The 20,135-nt window shown below is 36.5% G+C and overlaps 1 protein-coding gene across 2 annotated transcripts in view; it reads left to right on the top strand.

Annotated features, from left to right (window-relative positions):
• Positions 1–20,135, top strand: part of Mmrn1 (multimerin 1) — a 50,555-nt gene that overhangs the window by 8,693 nt on the left and 21,727 nt on the right. For both annotated transcript variants that reach the window (XM_021165625.2, XM_021165624.2), the window contains exons 2-4: positions 2,773–2,892; positions 5,879–5,985; positions 19,219–19,320. In XM_021165625.2, the coding sequence (XP_021021284.1) occupies positions 2,773–2,892; positions 5,879–5,985; positions 19,219–19,320 (329 nt within the window). The remainder of the gene's footprint in view (positions 1–2,772; positions 2,893–5,878; positions 5,986–19,218; positions 19,321–20,135) is intronic.

Genomic DNA, 20,135 nt, shown 5'->3' with positions numbered 1-20,135 from the left:
AAGTGTAATGTAGAAAGCATAGTAGACTATTCTGGCTGTTTTTTACTACACACAATGGGGTTAGCTTTTTAGCTGAAATAGAATCCCCTGTCTCACTCCATTTTCTTGGATTCAGCAAGCTAAAATTTTGCTCATGACCAACAATGTCTGCTTTTCCTTGAGGAAATCTTTTACCTACTCACTTGTAAAGTATAAAGAACCAACACTAGCCTTTCTCAGTACCTGCTGCTGGCTAGCAGCAGAGTCACTGCCCTTAGAGAGAAATCAAATACTGTGCCAGCATGAAGGATTCTGGATAAAAACCTTAGAGCTAACACTCTCCAAAACTGTAGTCAGTCATCAGTCAGGGAAGGTCCAAAAGGATTCTAGTTTGTCTAATGAACTCTTGGTCATCATTTAAACATACTTAATTTTATATTTTAAGCCTCTATTTTTGAATAATTTGGTTTAAAATTATATTTTTACTCTTATATGCAATGAAATTTAATGAGTTTATTTCTACAGTAGCAAAAACCTGACTATAACTCAGGTAAGGAGCACTCTTTCTGTGAAGCTCTCTGTATTTCCATTGGATCGGACATGTCTACTGCTAACTGGTTATTTCTCAGCCTTCACTGTTTTAGGCATGTGGCTGTCTCCCTGTTTAGAATTTTAAAAGCTCTACTTAAGTGATGCTTTGGTTTCACATCAAAGAGAAGGGATGTTACATTTTGAAACTCCCAAGCACATAGAAGTGGCACTATTTTGATGGGATTGGTTTATCACTGTCATTTAACACTCAATTGTATTGTTTTTCTTTCAAATTGGTCACTTAAGTTTTAGTATCATCATGAGATTTTCATAAGTTTAGTTAATTCTTTTTAAAATTCCTTTTCGGTGTTCTTCTTAATTTTAACTAAATCCTTCACACATTTTTTGTTGTTTGCTTCTCATGGTCCTTTTTAAAATCTGTGTATCAAAAGGAACTTTACATGTAGCTTCTATATTTATATTTTTCTACTTTTTATGGGAGCTTTACATGGACAACTGCTGGAATGAAGAATAATTGAACTGGTGTTATTATTTTTCTTTCTAGACATTCATGTCTGGAATTTGATGAGATGTACTTAAGTCAGACTTGATGGTGGATTTACCCTCTAGGAATTCACTGAGCATTTGAGACATTCTTTGAAAAAAATTAAACTTCGAGACTATCTTTCTTTTCATTAAATGGTTATTGTACCCTCATCTTTCTCCCTCTCACCCTCTTCAAGAACTTGGGTTATGTAATCATTTAAAGTGTTCATATTTGCATATTTGGTCTTTAAGTCTGCTGCTCTGCGTCGGATGTTCTTAAGGGTCACATAGTTCATTGGACTTACTTTGTTAGTGTCCAGAATGCTGGTACACATTCTTTTGGGGGTTGACTACACAGGCTGCATTGCTTTTTAATTAAATATTTATCAATTTTAATTACTGCTTCTAGTTCCATCCATGGCATCTCTGATTCATTTAACTTTTTCAGCTTCCTGGAGTTTTGCTGCATGTATTTTTTTAAGTGTTAATCTGGTTTTCCTCATTTGACTTTGTGTTCAACACTCACTAGTGTCATTCTTTCATCCAGGCTCTGTTGTTGGACTCTGGAGAACCTTCTGTTGACTGTCATTTTGACATTTCTGACATGTTCCTGATCATATGAATTGTCCATGTGTATCTAACTATTTCTTAACAAGAATCTGATTTTTAATTCATTCTGAAGGTGTTCTCTCTTTGTAGAGACACCTTCCTGAGCTGCAATTTGAAAACGTCTCCCAGCAAAATACTAGGCTATATATTAGTCTCATGTCACATGCAAAGAAGCACATGGCTGTATAGTCCACTACAATATCCAGAAACATGGTTTTTATAGATACACACATACTATAAAATACATATTTTATAAATACATTATATCCTCTGAGACTCTGCTGTGTCAGAGACAAACCTATGCAGTTACCTTATAGAATAATCTGGCTTAACACTTCATAGAAAGCTTATGTTTTAATTTTAAGTGTCTGTTGTTATGGAGAATTGTGACATGTTTGCATTGGGCTTTGACATGGATTCATATGACCAATTGATTTTCCTTTGTATGAAATCTTAGACTGCTTCTGTTGTCTTATTTTGAAGAACATTTTTCTTATTGTTTGCTGATTCAAATAGGACCATTTTAAATTTGCTGATGGTACATAGAAGTGTAAGTGTTTTCTACTTAATGGAATATTAAATTATTTTGCCATATATTATGAAAATGATGAACTTAATTATATTGCTGGATTCTTAATTTTTTTAATCTAGAATATTGTTTCTTATTTACAACCATGTCATTGGCATATAATCTACTTTTATCTTCTTTGTTTATATTTCCATCATTTTTTTCTATACATGATTCAATTTGTTGGCTTATTATGTTATTACACATTACCCAAAGTAATTGACCTAGATCTGAGATTTGGTTCTTAGTATAAACACTTAAATTATATATAAGAGCAGTCGTGGATTTTTTGTCTTAAAATATTAAAATACAGACTCTAATTTAGTTCTGATTATTTTCATCATGTATTTCTTAAAGTCTCTTTGGGTACAGCAATGAATATGCATTTTCTCTTCTGTGTGGATATCAAATATTGGTCAATAAACATTTTTCAAAGCATCTTACTGATATATCAAAGTAGTAAAAGTCTAAGAAAATGATTTTGACAAAAATAGTACTAACAATGAGTTTTTTTCTATCAATAATGATTGCTCCCTCAGGAATTGGTGTGCTCATGTACATACCAAGTTATCCCCGACAGTGATACTGGACACTGGCTCTCATTTACCAAGTGGGAGAGGTTCTTGTGGCTGGTACAGCAGTGGACTCTGTTCCAGAAGGTATACTTTGTTTTCTAAAAATATACACTGTGCATGTAAACTGGAAATACATACAAATAACAATCCCGGACACTGCACAGATTAGATACATGACCTTTAGTAAATTAAGATGTGGTTACTACTAATAATAAGATTTATGTTGTATATATTTGCTTTGAGAATCATGTGAGTTAATGCATTCATATACTTAGCTTGAAGCCTAGTAGCTTCATATTTAGGGCATGTTACCCTTCTGTTACTGAACCTTCCATTCCATAGTCACTCTTAGAACATTTGTGTAACACAGACAACAACCCTGAGCTTATATTCTCATGAAATACATAGATAATTTAAAATATTTAGTAATAATTTTTGTTCAAGGTAATAAAAAGTCCATATAGGACTTGGCTTGTATTTAAAATATAGAAGGCAATACCTGTGATTGTGCATGAGAAAGCAGCCCTATCTTAGTGAGCATGTTGTTCATTACCTATATGAATATACTATATATTATTTTATATATACATTATATATACATATACAATTTTCATAAAATGCGAGGCTGAGCTCTTAATCAATTCTCTGAATCCATATAGTGACTGTAGTCTGACTAAAGATGTTCATAAAGAGCCTGCAGTAAAAACTAGCACTGCTACTCAAGCTCTGAGACTGATGATACACAAATTATCATACAAATAACTCAGGGAATGAGTCTGACGCATCAGCAATCTGGAACAATACACAGTAAGGATACATAAAATCCAGGTGTTTCTGAGTCTCTGGGGGACTGGGATTCACGGTCCAAAGAACTGAGTGCATCTTAGGGATTAGTGAGAGCTAAACTGTGGCTTTTAGTTGTTTTCCCTTTGTGACAATTTTCTTGCCAAGGAAGGCACAAAGAACATATTGTTAAAACTTTGGTAATGAAAATATTACCACAGTAACCCTTATAGTATTTTTCTTCTGGGTTCAAGGTGAGTTCCTCTCCTGTTCATTACTCTTTTATAAGCCCAGCTACTTTATCCTTGTTCCTTTCTGGTCTTCTGTGTCCATTGCAGTGAGTTTTTCCATTCATTCATGATTTCAGCATTTTTATAATAGTTGTCTGTTTTTCCTTTGTTATATCAACATTACATGCAGCAGACATTCAGTTTGCTAGAGCAGGAGTACTGTCCCTCAAGCATGACTCAGCCAAGTTCTAAGTTCTAGAGTCAACCCCACAAACTGAATAAATTCTACCTTCCTTTCTTACTTCACTTTAGCAATTCAGCTACAGATGATGTCTCCACCAACAGAACTATCTATTGGGTATGACTTACTGAAGTGTATGTGAGTGGGTGACTTAGCATAGATTTAGGGCTGTAAAGAATCTTGAAACTTATTCTGCTATTGAGGAACAACCTCCAACACGTTGACATATCTGTCATGCTACAGCAGAAACTGAAAACTTAGCAATGCAGTTCCTTCCCACACAACTCTTTTTTTTAAAGATTTATTTATTTATTATATGTAAGTGCACTGTAGCTATCTTCAGACACTCCACACTCCAGAAGAGGGTGTCAGATTTCATTATGGATGGTTGTAAGCCACCATGTGGTTTCTGGGATTTGAACTCAGGACCTTCAGAAGAGCAGTTGGTGCTCTTACCCACTGAGCCATCTCGCCAGCCCTTTAAAAAAAAAAGATTTATTTATTATTTATTTTATATGTAACTACACTGTAGCTATCTTCAGACACACCAGGAGAGGGAGTCAGATGTCATTAAGGATGGTTGTAAGCCATCATGTGGTTGCTGGGATTTGAACTCAGAACCTTCGGAAGAGCAGTCAGTGCTCTTAACCACTGAGCCATCTCTCCAGCCCCTCCCCCCCATACAACTTTTGAACAGGTCACAAGAGTTGACTGTGACAAATTTCAGGAGCATATCCCTCACACCTATAAGCCAGCTTAAAAGTCTAGTCCCAGAAATTTTAGATATGGACATTTGAACAACTTATTTTATCTATTATTTGTGTTCCTCAATAGACCACACTAATACTATTTTTATTATAGAAGTAATGTGGTGATTAAGTTGGATCATGTCTACCTGTATCATACAGCTATTTGGTAAATACCACCTGTAGAGTGGAGTATTGTGGTTAAGAATATTATACTTATAGCTTAGATTCACATGCATACAAAGCCTATAATTGAGTTTCGTTCATGAATCATATCCATTGTTTTATTCAAATGCTATAATTTATTCATTTTTATTCTGTGATCTCATTTGGTAAATAATATTTTCTCACATTCAAAGTGCCCCCCTCTCTCTCCCCCCCCCCCTCTCTCTCTCCCTCCCTCCCTCCCTCCCTCTCTCTCTCTCTCTCTCTCTCTCTCTCTCCTCTCTCTCTCTCTCTCTCTCTCTCTCTCTCTCTCTCTCTCTCTCTCTCTCTCTCTCTCTCTCCCTATCACCCTTTCTCTCTCAAATGTTATATGAGAAAAAAGGTAGATTAGTATAATTTTGAATCTTGGAAAACTAAAGCATAAAGTTTGAAATATCAGCAGTTATTCTAATTTCAATTTACATGAATGTAACTTATTTTACAGTACTTGATTTATCTTCTGCAAATAAAGCTCTTTCTAACTATAATCATTTTGGAAGTAATAGGAATGGAAATAGATAAAATGTTCTAATATTGTGCTTTAAAACTAGAATTAAAGTAAGTTCTAACCTTGATCTAGCTAGAAAACATTATACATGAAAAAACTATCATATCTTTAGAAATGTAATGACAGATCCTAATTTAAAATGCCAGTAGTGAAACCACTCATGCTTCCATTGCATATTCAAAAAAATCCTTTTAGCTATTTTGAATATAATAATGATGATAGATTTATGGTTTTATATTAGTACCAAGACTAAATGGTTACTGAATTTTCAGAATTATTCTAAGTACTTTATATTTGTAAGTCCTAATTCTATTCAATATGAAGCAAATAATTTTGTATCAATTGCTTTCTTCTCTAGATCTCAGAAGACATCCAATGCTGTCTATAGAATGCAGCATAAGATTGTCACCTCATTAGAATGGAGATGCTGTCCTGGATACATAGGTCCAAACTGTCAGCTCAAAGGTACATGCCAATAATATCATCATAATAACAGATTCTGAGAAATGAACTGTTTTGAACTGAGAATATTAGTGAGAAGCCAGGCTTTAGGCCTATTGCTCTTTTAGAGCTTTCTGAGTATCAATCACCCACAGTCTATAACCTGCCCCTTCTTTGTTCTTCATGTTAGTTTTAGGAAATGAGGAAGAAGATTTCTCTGTATTATTTATTCTTAACAAATACACATTTTCTAGAGATTATTGCAAATTCTAATTTTATATTTTAAATTAATATTACTAGAAGTAAGCCATATAAAATAATTATGCAAGCCTCTGATTTTATACTAGTTCAACTGCTTAGTGTAATGTGGCTGTGAATGAAAGGAGCCATTTTTTTTAAAGCTGAGTCTTTAAGAGTTTTCTGGTGTAAAGCTGATCAAACACACAGTAACCTGCTGTGACCTAACATCTCTGCAACTATTATTTTGCTTTGGCTTTAAACAGGTTTTCTTTGAAAAATAAGATGTGGCATCTGCATTCATATTTTAAGTGAATGAATATTACAAGAAAGGGCATTAGCAGTGCTGGGGAATTCCATCAATTGTGTAGGAGGTAGTGATTAAAAATTAATGTAGCTGTGGAGAAACCATTATGAGTCACATTAAGAAACAGAAAATCATATAAGGGAGCTCTAAGAATCATGCAATTCAGTCATGGATATTATTCATGGCTGGCCAACCCATGCAGTGAAGATCTGTGGGCAAATCTGCCACACTACTGTTGTCTCTGGGTCTGGTTTAAATTTCACAGATAACGCATAATCCAACACATTTTCAGATGGTAGTGTGAGTGCTTCATCTTTTACAGAAAACATAACCCATACTAAAAAAAATTAGAAATGAGGTGATATAAAATACTGAAAAAGATCCAAATATGGCATTGCTTTCAAAGAACTCATTTTCATGAAGTGTAAAAACATATTCAAGTGTCACAGTGCATTTGTTCCTTACCCACTTTTTTATATTATTCAAAAATCCTGACAATAGTAGTAAGAATTATGTTTAAGGTCTTCTTTTTTCTTCTTACATAAAAGATACTTTGATCCAATTTACGCTATGATTATTTCTTAAAGATTAAAATATTGGTTTGCAAAGTGTCTTTTCAGAAATGTAGGCAGCTATTACACACGCCATTGCACAGAATGGCTGACTGCAGGTGGCAGGAAGAAAAGCAATGTGTCAAAGCATGTAGCAGGCTCAACTGCTGAGAGCTGTGCATGCCCCACGTTCAGCCTCATGTACTTGCTAATCAATTGTTAATCATTATGACAGACTGCATACATGTGGATGGAAAAGAAGCCACAGAATCCAGGGTAGTAAACATTAAAAACAAAAACAGAAAAAAATAAACCCAAGAAATGAAACATAGTGATAATTTGAATATTTGCTGTGTACTGACATTCCCTTCTTATGGGGATAACCAAAGTGTTTAAATGTAAAATATTTATATTCTCTAGTTAATTCTCCCTTAAACTCTTCCTAGAAGACCTATGGATGGCTTTAATATTAGATTTGCAGTTTGCAATTCCAATACGTTTTAGAAAACGAAGTGTCAAAAGAGCTTCAATGATGACCTCCTGTTGTAGTCACTGAATTAAAGCTACACAGAAGGCCAGTGTCTGCTGATTATGCTGTTATGAGGAGGCACATTTCCTATAGAAATATGTGTGAAAGTAAGGCCAGGATAGCAAGTTTGCCCAATTACTTCAAATTGTCATACAGACAATACTAATGTAGATTTGATTCTGAAACAATATCATGTTGCTCAGACAAAACCCTAGCCATTTGTCTCTTACTTTTATTGTAGTCCACCAAGAACCTGAATTTTTTTTATCGGTGCAATCGATACTGGCAGCATCAAGAGGCACTGCCACATTCTGCCCCTGAACCATTGTTCACTAATTCCTTCCTGATTTATTTTTCCCTTCACACTTTCCCATTCTGATACCTACCTCATAACCCCTCAAGCTGTTTCCTTGCCCATTGCACTTAATGAATGTTCCACCAGCCTTTCATTCTTATACGTGGATCAAGTTGTCCCATTAGAATAGAGTGTTTGACAGCGCTGCCTTTGATGTATCATGTGACAGGCTGCCTCAACAGGACAAGAATGATCAATCTGACTGACTCATTCTTTAAACCTCTTCTAGGTCATCTAGAGTTTGGTTACATAGACACCTGATTGTGTAGATAAACTAGCAATCATTTCAGGGCTTGTCCCTCAAAGTATCACAGCATTATTTGTTTATAGAACATTTCTAAAGTACCACACACACTTCATAAATCTCCGCTTCCCAAATTAGTTTTATCTCTAGAAACAAAATTAATCTCATAATATAAATATGATCATTTCATTGGAACGTGATTGCAGTAAAAAATGTTATGATAAAGAAAACATATGATGAATATCAGCAGTCTATTGGCAGCTGGACTGTCCTCGTTATCCTTGCTCAAGAATATCGACCTCTTTCCAGCTCTTCTTCCTTGTCTTCTTTCTAAAATCCATCCTCTGAGTGTTACCAAGAGATGCTGCTCATCAGTCTTCTGCGGTGTTTCTTTCTGACTCCTATTCTCATGTGCTCATCTGCCATGCGTGTGCCTCAGCACAAATAATCAGAACACTCAGGTTCTAGCTGCAGCTCATCTACTAAATATAATATCAAAATTCTTTGGTGGTGGTGGCGGTGTTGTTTCGGGGATTGGGGTTTTTGTTTGTTGTTTGATTTGTTGTGGTGGTGGGTTTACTTTTGTTTTTGTTTGTTTTGGGTTCTGTTTTGTTTTGTTTTTGTTATGTGACTGGAAGTTTTGAAGAAATTAAAAAAGACAGACAGAGAGAGAAACTGGGCGGGGGGTGGGGAGAAAGAATAGATCCAACATCAAAGCATTAATTTTCACTTGGGTATGGCTTCTGGTCATGGTCACAAATCTTTCCCTTTAGGAAGAATGTTTTATTTTGCATACATCATATTAGAGACAATTTTTTAAAAATGTCTGTAGTTACATATTGCTTAAGCCTATGGGATAAAATTTGCAATTACATACTTCTCCAGTAGATGTCTCTAAAATATTCTGACTTGTGAGAAGGAAATTAGGATTTGCTATTTTATAACAAAAGAAAGTAATTTATGTTCAGTTGGTGTTGGATTAGAGAGGGTCCTTTTGCAAGTCTGTTAAATTTAAGAGCCTTCACAGGTTTTCTGGAAATGGAAAAAAAATTCTATGAAGTTACATTTAAAAATATCTATCTCAGATAATACTGAAAAGGTATGTGCAGATATGGAATCAACTAGCCTCTTATTGTACATTATAAATATATAACAAGTATTTTATTTTTCAAATATGAGAATATTTAACCAGTTATAAAACAACTACTTGAACTTATATTTTAAATACGTAGTTTCTGTAGTGAAATTATTTTTAAATGAATTCTAAATTCATCATGCTGAAGTTTATCTTCTATAAAAGAGGAAAATTTTGTGTTTCCTATATTTTCACAAAACTGGTTCTTTTCAGTATTGCCCAATGAGCATCTTGCTCCATAACATTTTGTAGCTTTTGGCTAAAGTGCATGTGCTCTCAGAGTCTTTCAATGCCACGCTGCCTATTTTAGCTTCCCTAGTACATCTTCATGAGCACACTGAGCAAACATCCTGCTTTTTTATCTGATGCTACACAGTCAGCTAGAAGTCTGTCTTGTCAAGGAATAAGCAGTAAAGAGGGAGCATCCTTGTTATGAGTTACCACTAATGACTTCCTCCATATGGCTCAAAGGACATAAGAAAAAAGATCTTTAAAATGCAAATAAATCCTGTTTAATTAAAGATGAAAAATACCTAATAAGAAAGCTGTTGCTCTGGACACCTGCTGACCTTGCCTCTGAGTTCTTGACCACTAATGTTAGAGTTTGGATCGCAGGGAGAAATGTAAGACCAAAGGAGCACAATTAAAGTCCTAGGTTGCCTTTTCAATGTAAGTACACACTGTCTTTACAGTTTATTGGCTTAAATTAATCCTTCTTGTAGCTGCATCTGTTATGTAAAAAGGACAAGGGGAAGATATCTAGACATCTACACTCCATGAAACTAAACAGTCTGTGTTTATGTGAAATGTAAGACAGATTACAGGGAAACCCTCAGCAGTCCTTGTGGAAGAGAATACATATGCAGAGACAAAACGATTTCTAAGTGAAAAAAAAAAAAAAAAAGAAGAAGAAGAACATCGATCAACCTGACTCCTCATCACAGGAAACTAACAGACTGTCTGTCAGAGATGCTATCAGCTCTCTGCAGCTGCTGGTCAAAATCCTAGACTATAAATTGATATGAATGGAAGCATTGAACTTGAGTTGACAAACACCGCCAGGAAAAGATAACATAAACTCTTGAATTTGTAAAACAGACACTTCAAGTTTTTAACAACCTTGGCAGGGAACAAATTCCAGAGCAGAGAGATTCGTGTAACAACCAGATCCTAAGGATCTTTGCGTGGTGTTCCGTTTGGAGTATAATTTTCTTACCTAGTTCATATAGGCGCATACATGCGTAAGAACATTTGAAATGTATCACTTTATTGCATTTTTTGTTCAGATCAGTCTTTTTAAAACTTCACCAAAATGTTAAAAAAAAAAAAAGGTTCAGCACTTCTCTACCATAGAGGAATTATTCAGCAAAGTGTAGAATGTGTTAAGAAACTAAGGGATTTTGCTTGATATTTCTGAACATTTTTCCTTGTTCTAGGATGCCTTGTAGTCAGGCTTGGGGCAAGTCCCTGTAGGCGGAGCCATCTCACTCACCCTGATGAATTTCTTTCCTCTTCCACTTGTCATTAGCTCAAAAGTGATTATCCTCATGCTTCTCAGGTCCTGTTCTAAGATTGCTGAGTTCTCTGACCCATCATGGTCTATTTCTCTGTTTATAACACAAAACTCTTCATCCCAGGGTTCATGAATGATACTGTATGGCTGTGTTTGCTCTAAGGTCAATAGAAAATTAGACTTTGGAGTTAAGTGTTATCATCCATTCTGTTTAAACTAGGTAGTACAGGAAAAACTATGATGGTATTGTGAATCCTTCTACTTATCTCAAACAGCCCCCCTCCATCCATAGAGAGCACATATAACTGTTTGAATAATAATGCCCCTGATAGGCTCGTATATTTGTATGTTTATTCACCAGGGAGTGGAATTGTTTGAAAGAATTAGAAGATTGGGGGAGGCAGGGCAAGGGTTTGTTGGGTGGAGTCTGTGTCATTGAGACAACAGGCCCAGTCTTTGCTTTCTTGCATCTCTCTCTCTCTCTCTCTCTCTCTCTCTCTCTCTCTCTCTCTCTCTCTCTCTCTCTCTCTCTCTAACTATCTCTGCCTGAGGATCAGAATATAAAGCTCTCAGCTACTTCTCCAGCAACATACATGCCTGCTCCCATACATACTATCAGGTTGATGATAGACTAACCTCTGAAACTGTAAGCAAGCCCCCAATTAAAGAGTTGCCTTGGTGTGGTGTTTCTTCACAGCAATAGAACAATAACTATGGCAGCATGCATGTATCACTTATGTGTGTTTGTATCAGAGATAAGATTCCCAGCTTTATAGTCCTAGCAAGATGCTAAGTACAATGTAATGTTGTGACCTTTGTATTAAAGTATATGGCATGCCATGCTTTATAAGGAATAAATTAAACAGTTTTGATTTTGTTATCATGAAGTAATAAGTATTTGAAACACAGCTTAACTGTCTAAACAAAAGCTTAGGAAAAGTATATTTGAGACTATGAGCACAAGAGCCATGGGGAGGGACAATGGTAGTATGCAACCATTTCCCTACTATTCTAGTAATATTAATATATAAACTATAGTAAGAATGAATTACTTATTTTCTAAAATTAGCACATATATTAGCCACAATAAATATAGAACCACATGTCAAGTCACAGGATTCATAAACATAAGCCAATCACACACTAATAATCCCTAATGACTTTTGGATGCCTCCTGGTTACTGTATGCTTTTTCCTTGGCCATGGATGGCACCAGGAAAATGTCCCATTCAGAGAGATGATTAAACATAAGAAACTGCTATGACTTTCTCTGAAGGGACCCCAGTCAGATCCAGAGCCTTTTGGTGACACAAGGTCTGTGTACATTTGTAATGTCTATTAATAGCAATGTTCTCAATGTCCTGCTCTGCTGGGCTATACTGAAAGAAATGTGTTAACATCCGTGTTTTGCAATCTATAAAAGCTGTGTGTTCTTAAATGTTGCCCCACTTCCTTGACAGCTAAATCATGGAAATTCCTAGAGCAAGTGCAAATGTAATTATTTCTTAGAGCTGTGTAAGCACCATTTGGCTCAAGTTGGGGCACCATCAACGGAGAAACATTGTTATTTTTATAGTTTCATCACATGGATTTAATTTATTACAAAAGATCTACTTATTTTCTCAACAAACTGGTCACAATATATTTTGTCTCAAACAATATAAGTGTAAACATTTCAAAAGTGTTTCAAATAGCATCTGTTTCAAATATAGATGTTTTCATTTTGCACATATGTGAAATGATTTACATGAAAATCATTTTTAAAATGCCCCCTTAAACTTCGTTCCAATGGTTACTACTGAAGCCCACTGTAGCAGTGTTTCATGTTTGAATCTATAGCATGAGCTCTCTTTGCTTTTCTGCCTCTCTTCTGTATTTAGACTGTCATGTATTGACCCGTCCAGCAGGTCCAGTTATTCGTGGGTCTCGAGGGGACTCCTCCTAAAACCAAATGGGGGGGGGGTGAGAGAGAAAAGAAGCTAAGCACAGAAAAGACACAGAGTCAATCTGAATCATGTCAAGGCCCCGTTGTATTCAGCAAAACTTGTAGTTTTTATACAAAAAGATCAAAGGGGAAATAACCCTTATGTAGAAGCGCAGGGGAGGGGGCAGTGGTAATTTCCCTTGGTGACTACAATGATATCTAAAAGTAAGTCTTGTGGTTATGACATCTGCTGTTTGCATCAGTCAGGTCTGGCGTCATCTTGTGGTAATTGTTGGTGACCTTCATCTGGACTTAGTGAGCTTGAGGAGGGGGTCCATCTGGGAACAGTCCATTGGTGTCCTTTGTCTGGACTTAGTCACCTTGGGGAGGAGGTCCAACTTTATGTACTAAGAATTGGTAGTTCACTTAGATTATTATAAAGAATTTAGTTTTGGCTCCCAACAATATATTTGCTACATAATAGGAGATATGATATTCATATTTGAAGCCCGGCACAACCATCCTCAGCTGCTTGCTGACACTGTATTCATTCTGTCTTGATCTGATATGTCTGAATATGGTGGCTGATGGCAGCAGGATTGTATCTGAAAATGGGTCTGGGTTTCTAGACTGATTTTCTTTTTTTTAATTTTTAATATTTTTTATTACGTATTTTCCTCAATTACATTTCAAATGCTATCCCAAAAGTCCCCCATATCCCCCCCCCACTTCCCTACCCACCCATTCCCATTCTTTTGGCCCTGGCATTCCCCTGTATTGGGGCATATAAAGTTTGTGTGTCCAATGGGCCTCTCTTTCCAGTGATGGCCGACTAGGCCATCTTTCGATACATATGCAGCTAGAGACAAGAGCTCCGGGGTACTGGTTAGTTCATCATGTTGTTCCCCCTATAGGGTTGCAGATCCCTTTAACTCCTTGGATACTTTCTCTAGCTTCTCCATTGGGAGCCCTGTGATCCATCCAATAGCTGACTGTGAGAATCCACTTCTGTGTTTCCTAGGCCCCGGCATAGTCTCACAAGAGACAGCTATATCTGGGTCCTTTCAGCAAAATCTTGCTAGTGTATGCAATGGTGTCAGCGTTTGGAAGCTGATTATGGGATGGATCCCTGGATATGGCAGTCTCTAGATGGTTCATCCTTTCATCACAGCTCCAAACTTTGTCTCTGTAACTCCTTCCATGGGTGTTTTGTTCCCAATTCTAAGAAGGGGCATAGTGTCCACACTTTGGTCTTCATTTTTCTTGAGTTTCATGCATTTAGCAAATTGTATCTTATATCTTGGGTATCCTAAGTTTTGGGCTAATATCCGCTTATCAGTGAATACATATTGTGTGAGTTCCTTTGTGATTGTGTTACCTCACTCAAGATGATGCCCTCCAGGTCCATCCATTTGGCTAGGAATTTCATAAATTCATTCTTTTTAATAGCTGAGTAGTACTCCATTGTGTAAATGTACCATAATTTCTGTATCCATTCCTCTGTTGAGGGGCATCTGGGTTCTTTCCAGCTTCTGGCTATTATAAATAAGGCTGCTATGAACATAGTGGAGCATGTGTCCTTCTTACCGGTTGGGACATCTTCTGGATATATGCCCAGAAGAGGTATTGCTGGATCCTCCGGTAGTACTATGTCCAATTTTCTGAGGAACCGCCAGACTGATTTCCAGAGTGGTTGTACAAGCTTGCAATCCCACCAACAATGGAGGAGTGTTCCTCTTTCTCCACATCCTTGCCAGCATCTGCTGTCACCTGAATTTTTGATTCTGACTGGTGTGAGGTGGAATCTCAGGGTTGTTTTGATTTGCATTTCCCTGATGATTAAGGATGTTGAACATTTTTTCAGGTGCTTCTCTGCCATTCGGTATTCCTCAGGTGAGAATTCTTTGTTCAGTTCTAAGCCCCATTTTTTCATGGGGTTATTTGATTTTCTGGAGTCCACCTTCTTGAGTTCTTTACATATATTGGATATTAGTCCCTTATCTGATTTAGGATAGGTAAATATCCTTTCCCAATCTGTTGGTGGTTTTTTTGTCTTATTGATGGTGTCTTTTGCCTTGCAGAAGCTTTGCAGTTTCATGAGGTCCCATTTGTCAATTCTCGATCTTACAGCACAAGCCATTGCTGTTCTATTCAAGAATTTTTCCCCTGTGCCCATATCTTCAAGGCTTTTCCCCACTTTCTCCTCTATAAGTTTCAGTGTCTCTGGTTTTATGTGAAGTTCCTTGATCCACTTAGACTTGACGTTAGTACAAGGAGATAGGAATGGATCGATTCACATTCTTCTACATGATAACAACCAGTTGTGCCAGCACCATTTGTTGAAAATGCTGTCTTTCTTCCACTGGATGGTTTTAGCTCCCTTGTCGAAGATCAAGTGACCATAGGTGTGTGGGTTCATTTCTGGGTCTTCAATTCTATTCCATTGGTCTACTTGTCTGTCACTATACCAGTACCACGTAGTTTTTATCACAATTGCTCTGTAGTAAAGCTTTAGGTCTGGCATGGTGATTCCACCAGAGGTTCTTTTATCCTTGAGAAGAGTTTTTGCTATCCTAGGTTTTTTGTTATTCCAGATGAATTTGCAGATTGCACTTTCTAATTCGTTGAATAATTGATTTGGAATTTTGATGGGGATTGCATTGAATCTGTAGATTGCTTTTGGCAAGATAGCCATTTTTCCAATGTTGATCCTGCCAATCCATGAGCATGGGAGATCTTTCCATCTTCTGAGATCTTCTATAATTTCTTTCTTCAGAGACTTGAAGTTTTTATTATACAGATCTTTCACTTCCTTAGTTAGAGTCACGCCAAGATATTTTATATTATTTGTGACTATTGAGAAGGGTGTTGTTTCCCTAATTTCTTTCTCAGCCTGTTTATTCTTTGGGTAGAGAAAGGCCATTGATTTGTTTGAGTTAATTTTATATCCAGCTACTTCACCGAAGCTGTTTATCAGGTTTAGGAGTTCTCTGGTGGAATTTTTAGGGTCACTTATATATACTATCATATCATCTGCAAAAAGTGATATTTTGACTTCATCTTTTCCAATTTGTATCCCTTTGATCTCCTTTTGTTGTCGAATTGCTCTGGCTAGGACTTCAAGTACGATGTTGAATAGGTATGGAGAAAGTGCTAGACTGATTTTCTTACTCTTGCTCTGTTGCTCTATTTGTCTGGAAAATGCAGTTTATTATTTTTTATTTGTTTTCCCAACACTGGTGGGTTTTTTCTTTTTTTTCTTTTTTTCTTCTTTGGTTGGTTGGTGGGTTTTTGTTTGCCTTTTGCTAGTGACGTAGTTTCTCTTTAGCCCAGACAGGCATGTAACTCTAAGCAATCCTCCCACCTCATCCTCTCAAGCATTGAAACTGTAGCTCTACACTACCTGGTTTGGCAGATTTTTTCACAAGCACAATTCATAGAAAATATTTTTCTTGATTGCTCATATATATGACTATATTGTTAATAATATAAAAGATGGTTTCCTTCCTGTTTCCTGAGATAAAACTATTAAATTCAGTCCAATTAATGCCTTACATTTTAGTTAATATCCAAAAAGTGATGTATAAAAATATTTATTTCAGAAATAATATTTAAACATTTTTATTTAATTGACCTTTAGTTTCCTAAACATTGTTTTTTTTTTCCCCATTTCATTGTATATTTATTCCACAAAGAGTAGTTGTATCATGGAATTTATTTGCCATGATATTCCTATTTTAGAATTATTTTTATTTCATGTGACATAGAAAATAGTTTTCAGGTTGTCCAGAAATAGGGATTTCATTCATCATATATGCTGAATAATATATTCTTTATCCTTTATCACATATAAACAATTAACTTGAAATAGTATCACAGTTTTAAAATGAAGTCTTCCTTTCTGTACAGTATTACTATACTTGTTGAAAGATGTGGTTCTTATTTCAATATTACACAATTGATTTATTCTGACTAGAACCTGGAGTGTGGAGCACTAGTACAGCTAGGCAGGCATAAAGCTTGGCAGCCTGGCTTTATAGAGGAAGAGAGCTTCCACTGAGGAATGATGAGCTATCAGTAGCTCAGAGTCACACTAGGTATGACTGACGGGAAGACCACAAAAGCATCTTTCATGTTCTGCAACCCATTTGCTCAGCCCTATGGTCTGAGCTTCAGAAAGAATGATAATGTGTGCTCATGAAGGAGGGGTCATGAGCAGTTCCTGCCGATGCCACTTTCTATAATGACCCACATCTTGATGGAATGATGGACACATGATTTTCACTCCTTAGACTTAAATCATACCTTTAAAACATGTTCTGGTCATAATTGGGATCGTATTTAAAAATTTGTAATGACTGACTTTTGTATTTCAGCTTTACTGTGAGAATAGAATTTTTTCTGCCTTTTATTAATAAATTTTATTTGATTTAGAAAAAATTTTCAATTCGTTTCAAATTAGTGTATCATAACCAGAACCATGAATCAAAATCACCTAAACACTTAACATTTTTAAAATACACATGAGCCCGGTTGCCCAACTGTCTAACGAACCAGCGTCCCTGGGGGAGTAGAAAAGCCGAAATATTTTAGTGTTTCCAAATCAGTAGGGACTTCTGTTTTCTATCTATAATGCAATTAAAGAAACAAACAAACAGTAAGTACTCTTGCGGAAAGGATGCGTGGTATGTATAAAACGCTGAGAATGAGAGACTTAGCAGGGCAATTACCCTGTGTCACACTGGCGCTGGCACAGCCCTGAACACTTTGGCCACGCTTTGTCTCTGAATACACTGCCTCACTCCCTTTTAAATGCCCTACCGCTTTTTCTTGCTATGGTCTAGCTGCAGAAAGTAAGCAGTAAGGAAAGGGAAAGGCCATGGTTACCCCATTAGATAATCCTGCTATCAGTATTTACAGTTCATGGCCTGCATTCTCATTGCTCAGAGAAACAGGGGGCATGGTAATGTGTGCTAGCAGAGAATGTAGCGCCTCCAGTGGTTCGCAAGCTTTAGCCTGCATTAGAATCATGTGACCAGTTCGGTCAAAGAGAGATTGATGTCCCATCACAGAGTTCTTTAAATCGGGATGGGGTTCTGAAACTGCAGGCTGAAAATTTCCCAGGGAATGCTTTCATGGTAACTGCAGAGACTTAAAATTTGTGAACGATTATTTTACTCATTAACTATTCACTTGAGTGGACAGAGATGGAAATAGTAAGAAACATGCTTTATTATCTCACACACAGAGGAGCCAGGGCAGGAGAGCTATGCAGTTATTTCATAGATACTTTTGCATAAGCCAATTTGAATTTAGACCATATGAACCCCTTATTGCTGGGGCGTAACAGTAGATTAATCTTTTCCCTCCTTACTCTAATTCCCAAACACTGTATTTCTTTCTAAGCTCTACATCACTTTCTTCTGCTAAATAATCCATCAGTTATGGTGGGAGGAGGCATCAAAACAAACTGTGCAAAGCGGAAATTCATTTATTTAGCCCAAGACCTTGAAGAATAGCACTGCGCAATTCAATGTAACAATGGAGACAATGCCAAATTAATGACCAACCGAGGACATGTTTTAAGGAATAGGGAAACTTAAGGATTGTCAGCGTAGCCACATGGGCATCTGGAGGGGGGTCATTAGCATGCACCACAAGTACAGTTTCATTGTCACAGAATTTCATAGAGAAAGAAATCCAGCTAGACAGCAAATGGGTATTTGCACATGTCTGAGTACAGGCATCATTGAATAAATGTGTCCATTCAAAGCCTATAAATTAAAGATGTATTATTTCAGACGCTCAGTATTTTAAGTGAATCCCTCAAAAATTGTTTTTTCAGAGAAATATAAACATTTACAATATTTGATTTGTGAAAAGGGGGGCTTCTTAAATATAGAGATAAGGATTTCTGTTTTTATGGAATGTCACTATCTTTACGGGTTGATTGCCTTGGAGATATACCTGTAGTTGTTTAATTTGACCATTAGTTTATCAGAAACTGTGTATTATTTTTAAATCTTGGGACAACTCATTTAAACAGCACTGTTAATTAGCTCCCTGCTTAGGGATTAGGAAGGCATATTCAGCTTTCCCTCCTCCTGTCAGTCAGCAGTTGGGAAACACATTATTGAAAAATCAGTCCACTTATAAGGCTGCTGTCACTTTTACCATAATGGATAGAAAAGTCCACTCAGATTCACAGGCAGTATCTGCAAAGGCTTCCACCCATTTTTGATCCACATGAATTTTGAATATTTTCTTTCTGAAGACTGAATGAGAGCTTTAACTTCTGAGTGCGTGTGGCATTACCCTGTCCTACAGATGGGGCAGAGCAGTCTGCTCTTCATCATGCCTCAGTACACAGGAAAATGAGTGTCAGCCCCATTATCACTTGGGACTGGAAAACAGGAGGCCCTTCCAATGCTAACACTTGATACTCTCTCTGCTTCTGTCTAGTGGAAGAACAGCAGCAGCTCGCACACAGTAACCAGGCTGAAAGTCACACCGCTGTTGACCAAGGAAGAGCCCAGCAGCAGAAGCAAGACTGTAGTGACCCAGGTTGTAGACTATAATTATTATCACCTTCAACCCTGTGATTGTCAACACCATTTCAGTGGTGGTGGATTAACATGCTTCTCAGTTCTGTTCTCTTTGCTAATTGTTTGGAGAAACTGCTTTGGGTTTCATGTTCCAGGTAGAAAAACTTCAATCATACAACCAGAGGAACACAACAGGGTTCTGAAAACAAACTCAGCTTTTGTTTACCAAACAGTGAGACCATTGAAGTGTTTTGATACCAAAGGAACAACTTGACTGCATTAAAGGAGCTGGGAAGGCTGTTTGAGCTAATAGGATAATAACTAACTTGTGGAAAGAGTTATTTATGGCCAAGATCTTGTACTGATCAAAAGTCAGACTGAGACTTTTTGTTCTGTCCAAATACAATACTTCACCATCCTCAGCTTAACTTTAACTCCAAAGCAAGGTTGGATATTGCCAATAGTACCTCTTCAAGAATATGTTTGCATAGATTTTGGTGAACACAGCAAGACCTTCAGTTGAGAAATGGAATTTAAAGTGATCCTTTTAAAAAATATGCAATAGATTATCATATTAAAAGCAATAAGCCAGGTTCAGAATAATAAACATCATGTTTTCTATCATGTGGGATATCTAGATTTGCATATACTCACATATAGGAGATATATAGATAGATAGATAGATAGATAGATAGATAGATAGATAGATAGATAGATAGATAGATAGATACTCTATATGTATATATGATAGAAAGAATTATATATATGTTTATATGAAACAGAACAGTTTTCCTATTGTCATGCCTTCTGATATATACATGTATATACATATAT

This window comes from Mus caroli, unplaced genomic scaffold (assembly GCF_978045245.1).
Source record: "Mus caroli unplaced genomic scaffold, Mus_caroli_1 scaffold_7, whole genome shotgun sequence".
Classification (NCBI taxonomy): domain Eukaryota; kingdom Metazoa; phylum Chordata; class Mammalia; order Rodentia; family Muridae; genus Mus; species Mus caroli.
This window is presented reverse-complemented; position numbering and strand designations above follow the sequence as displayed.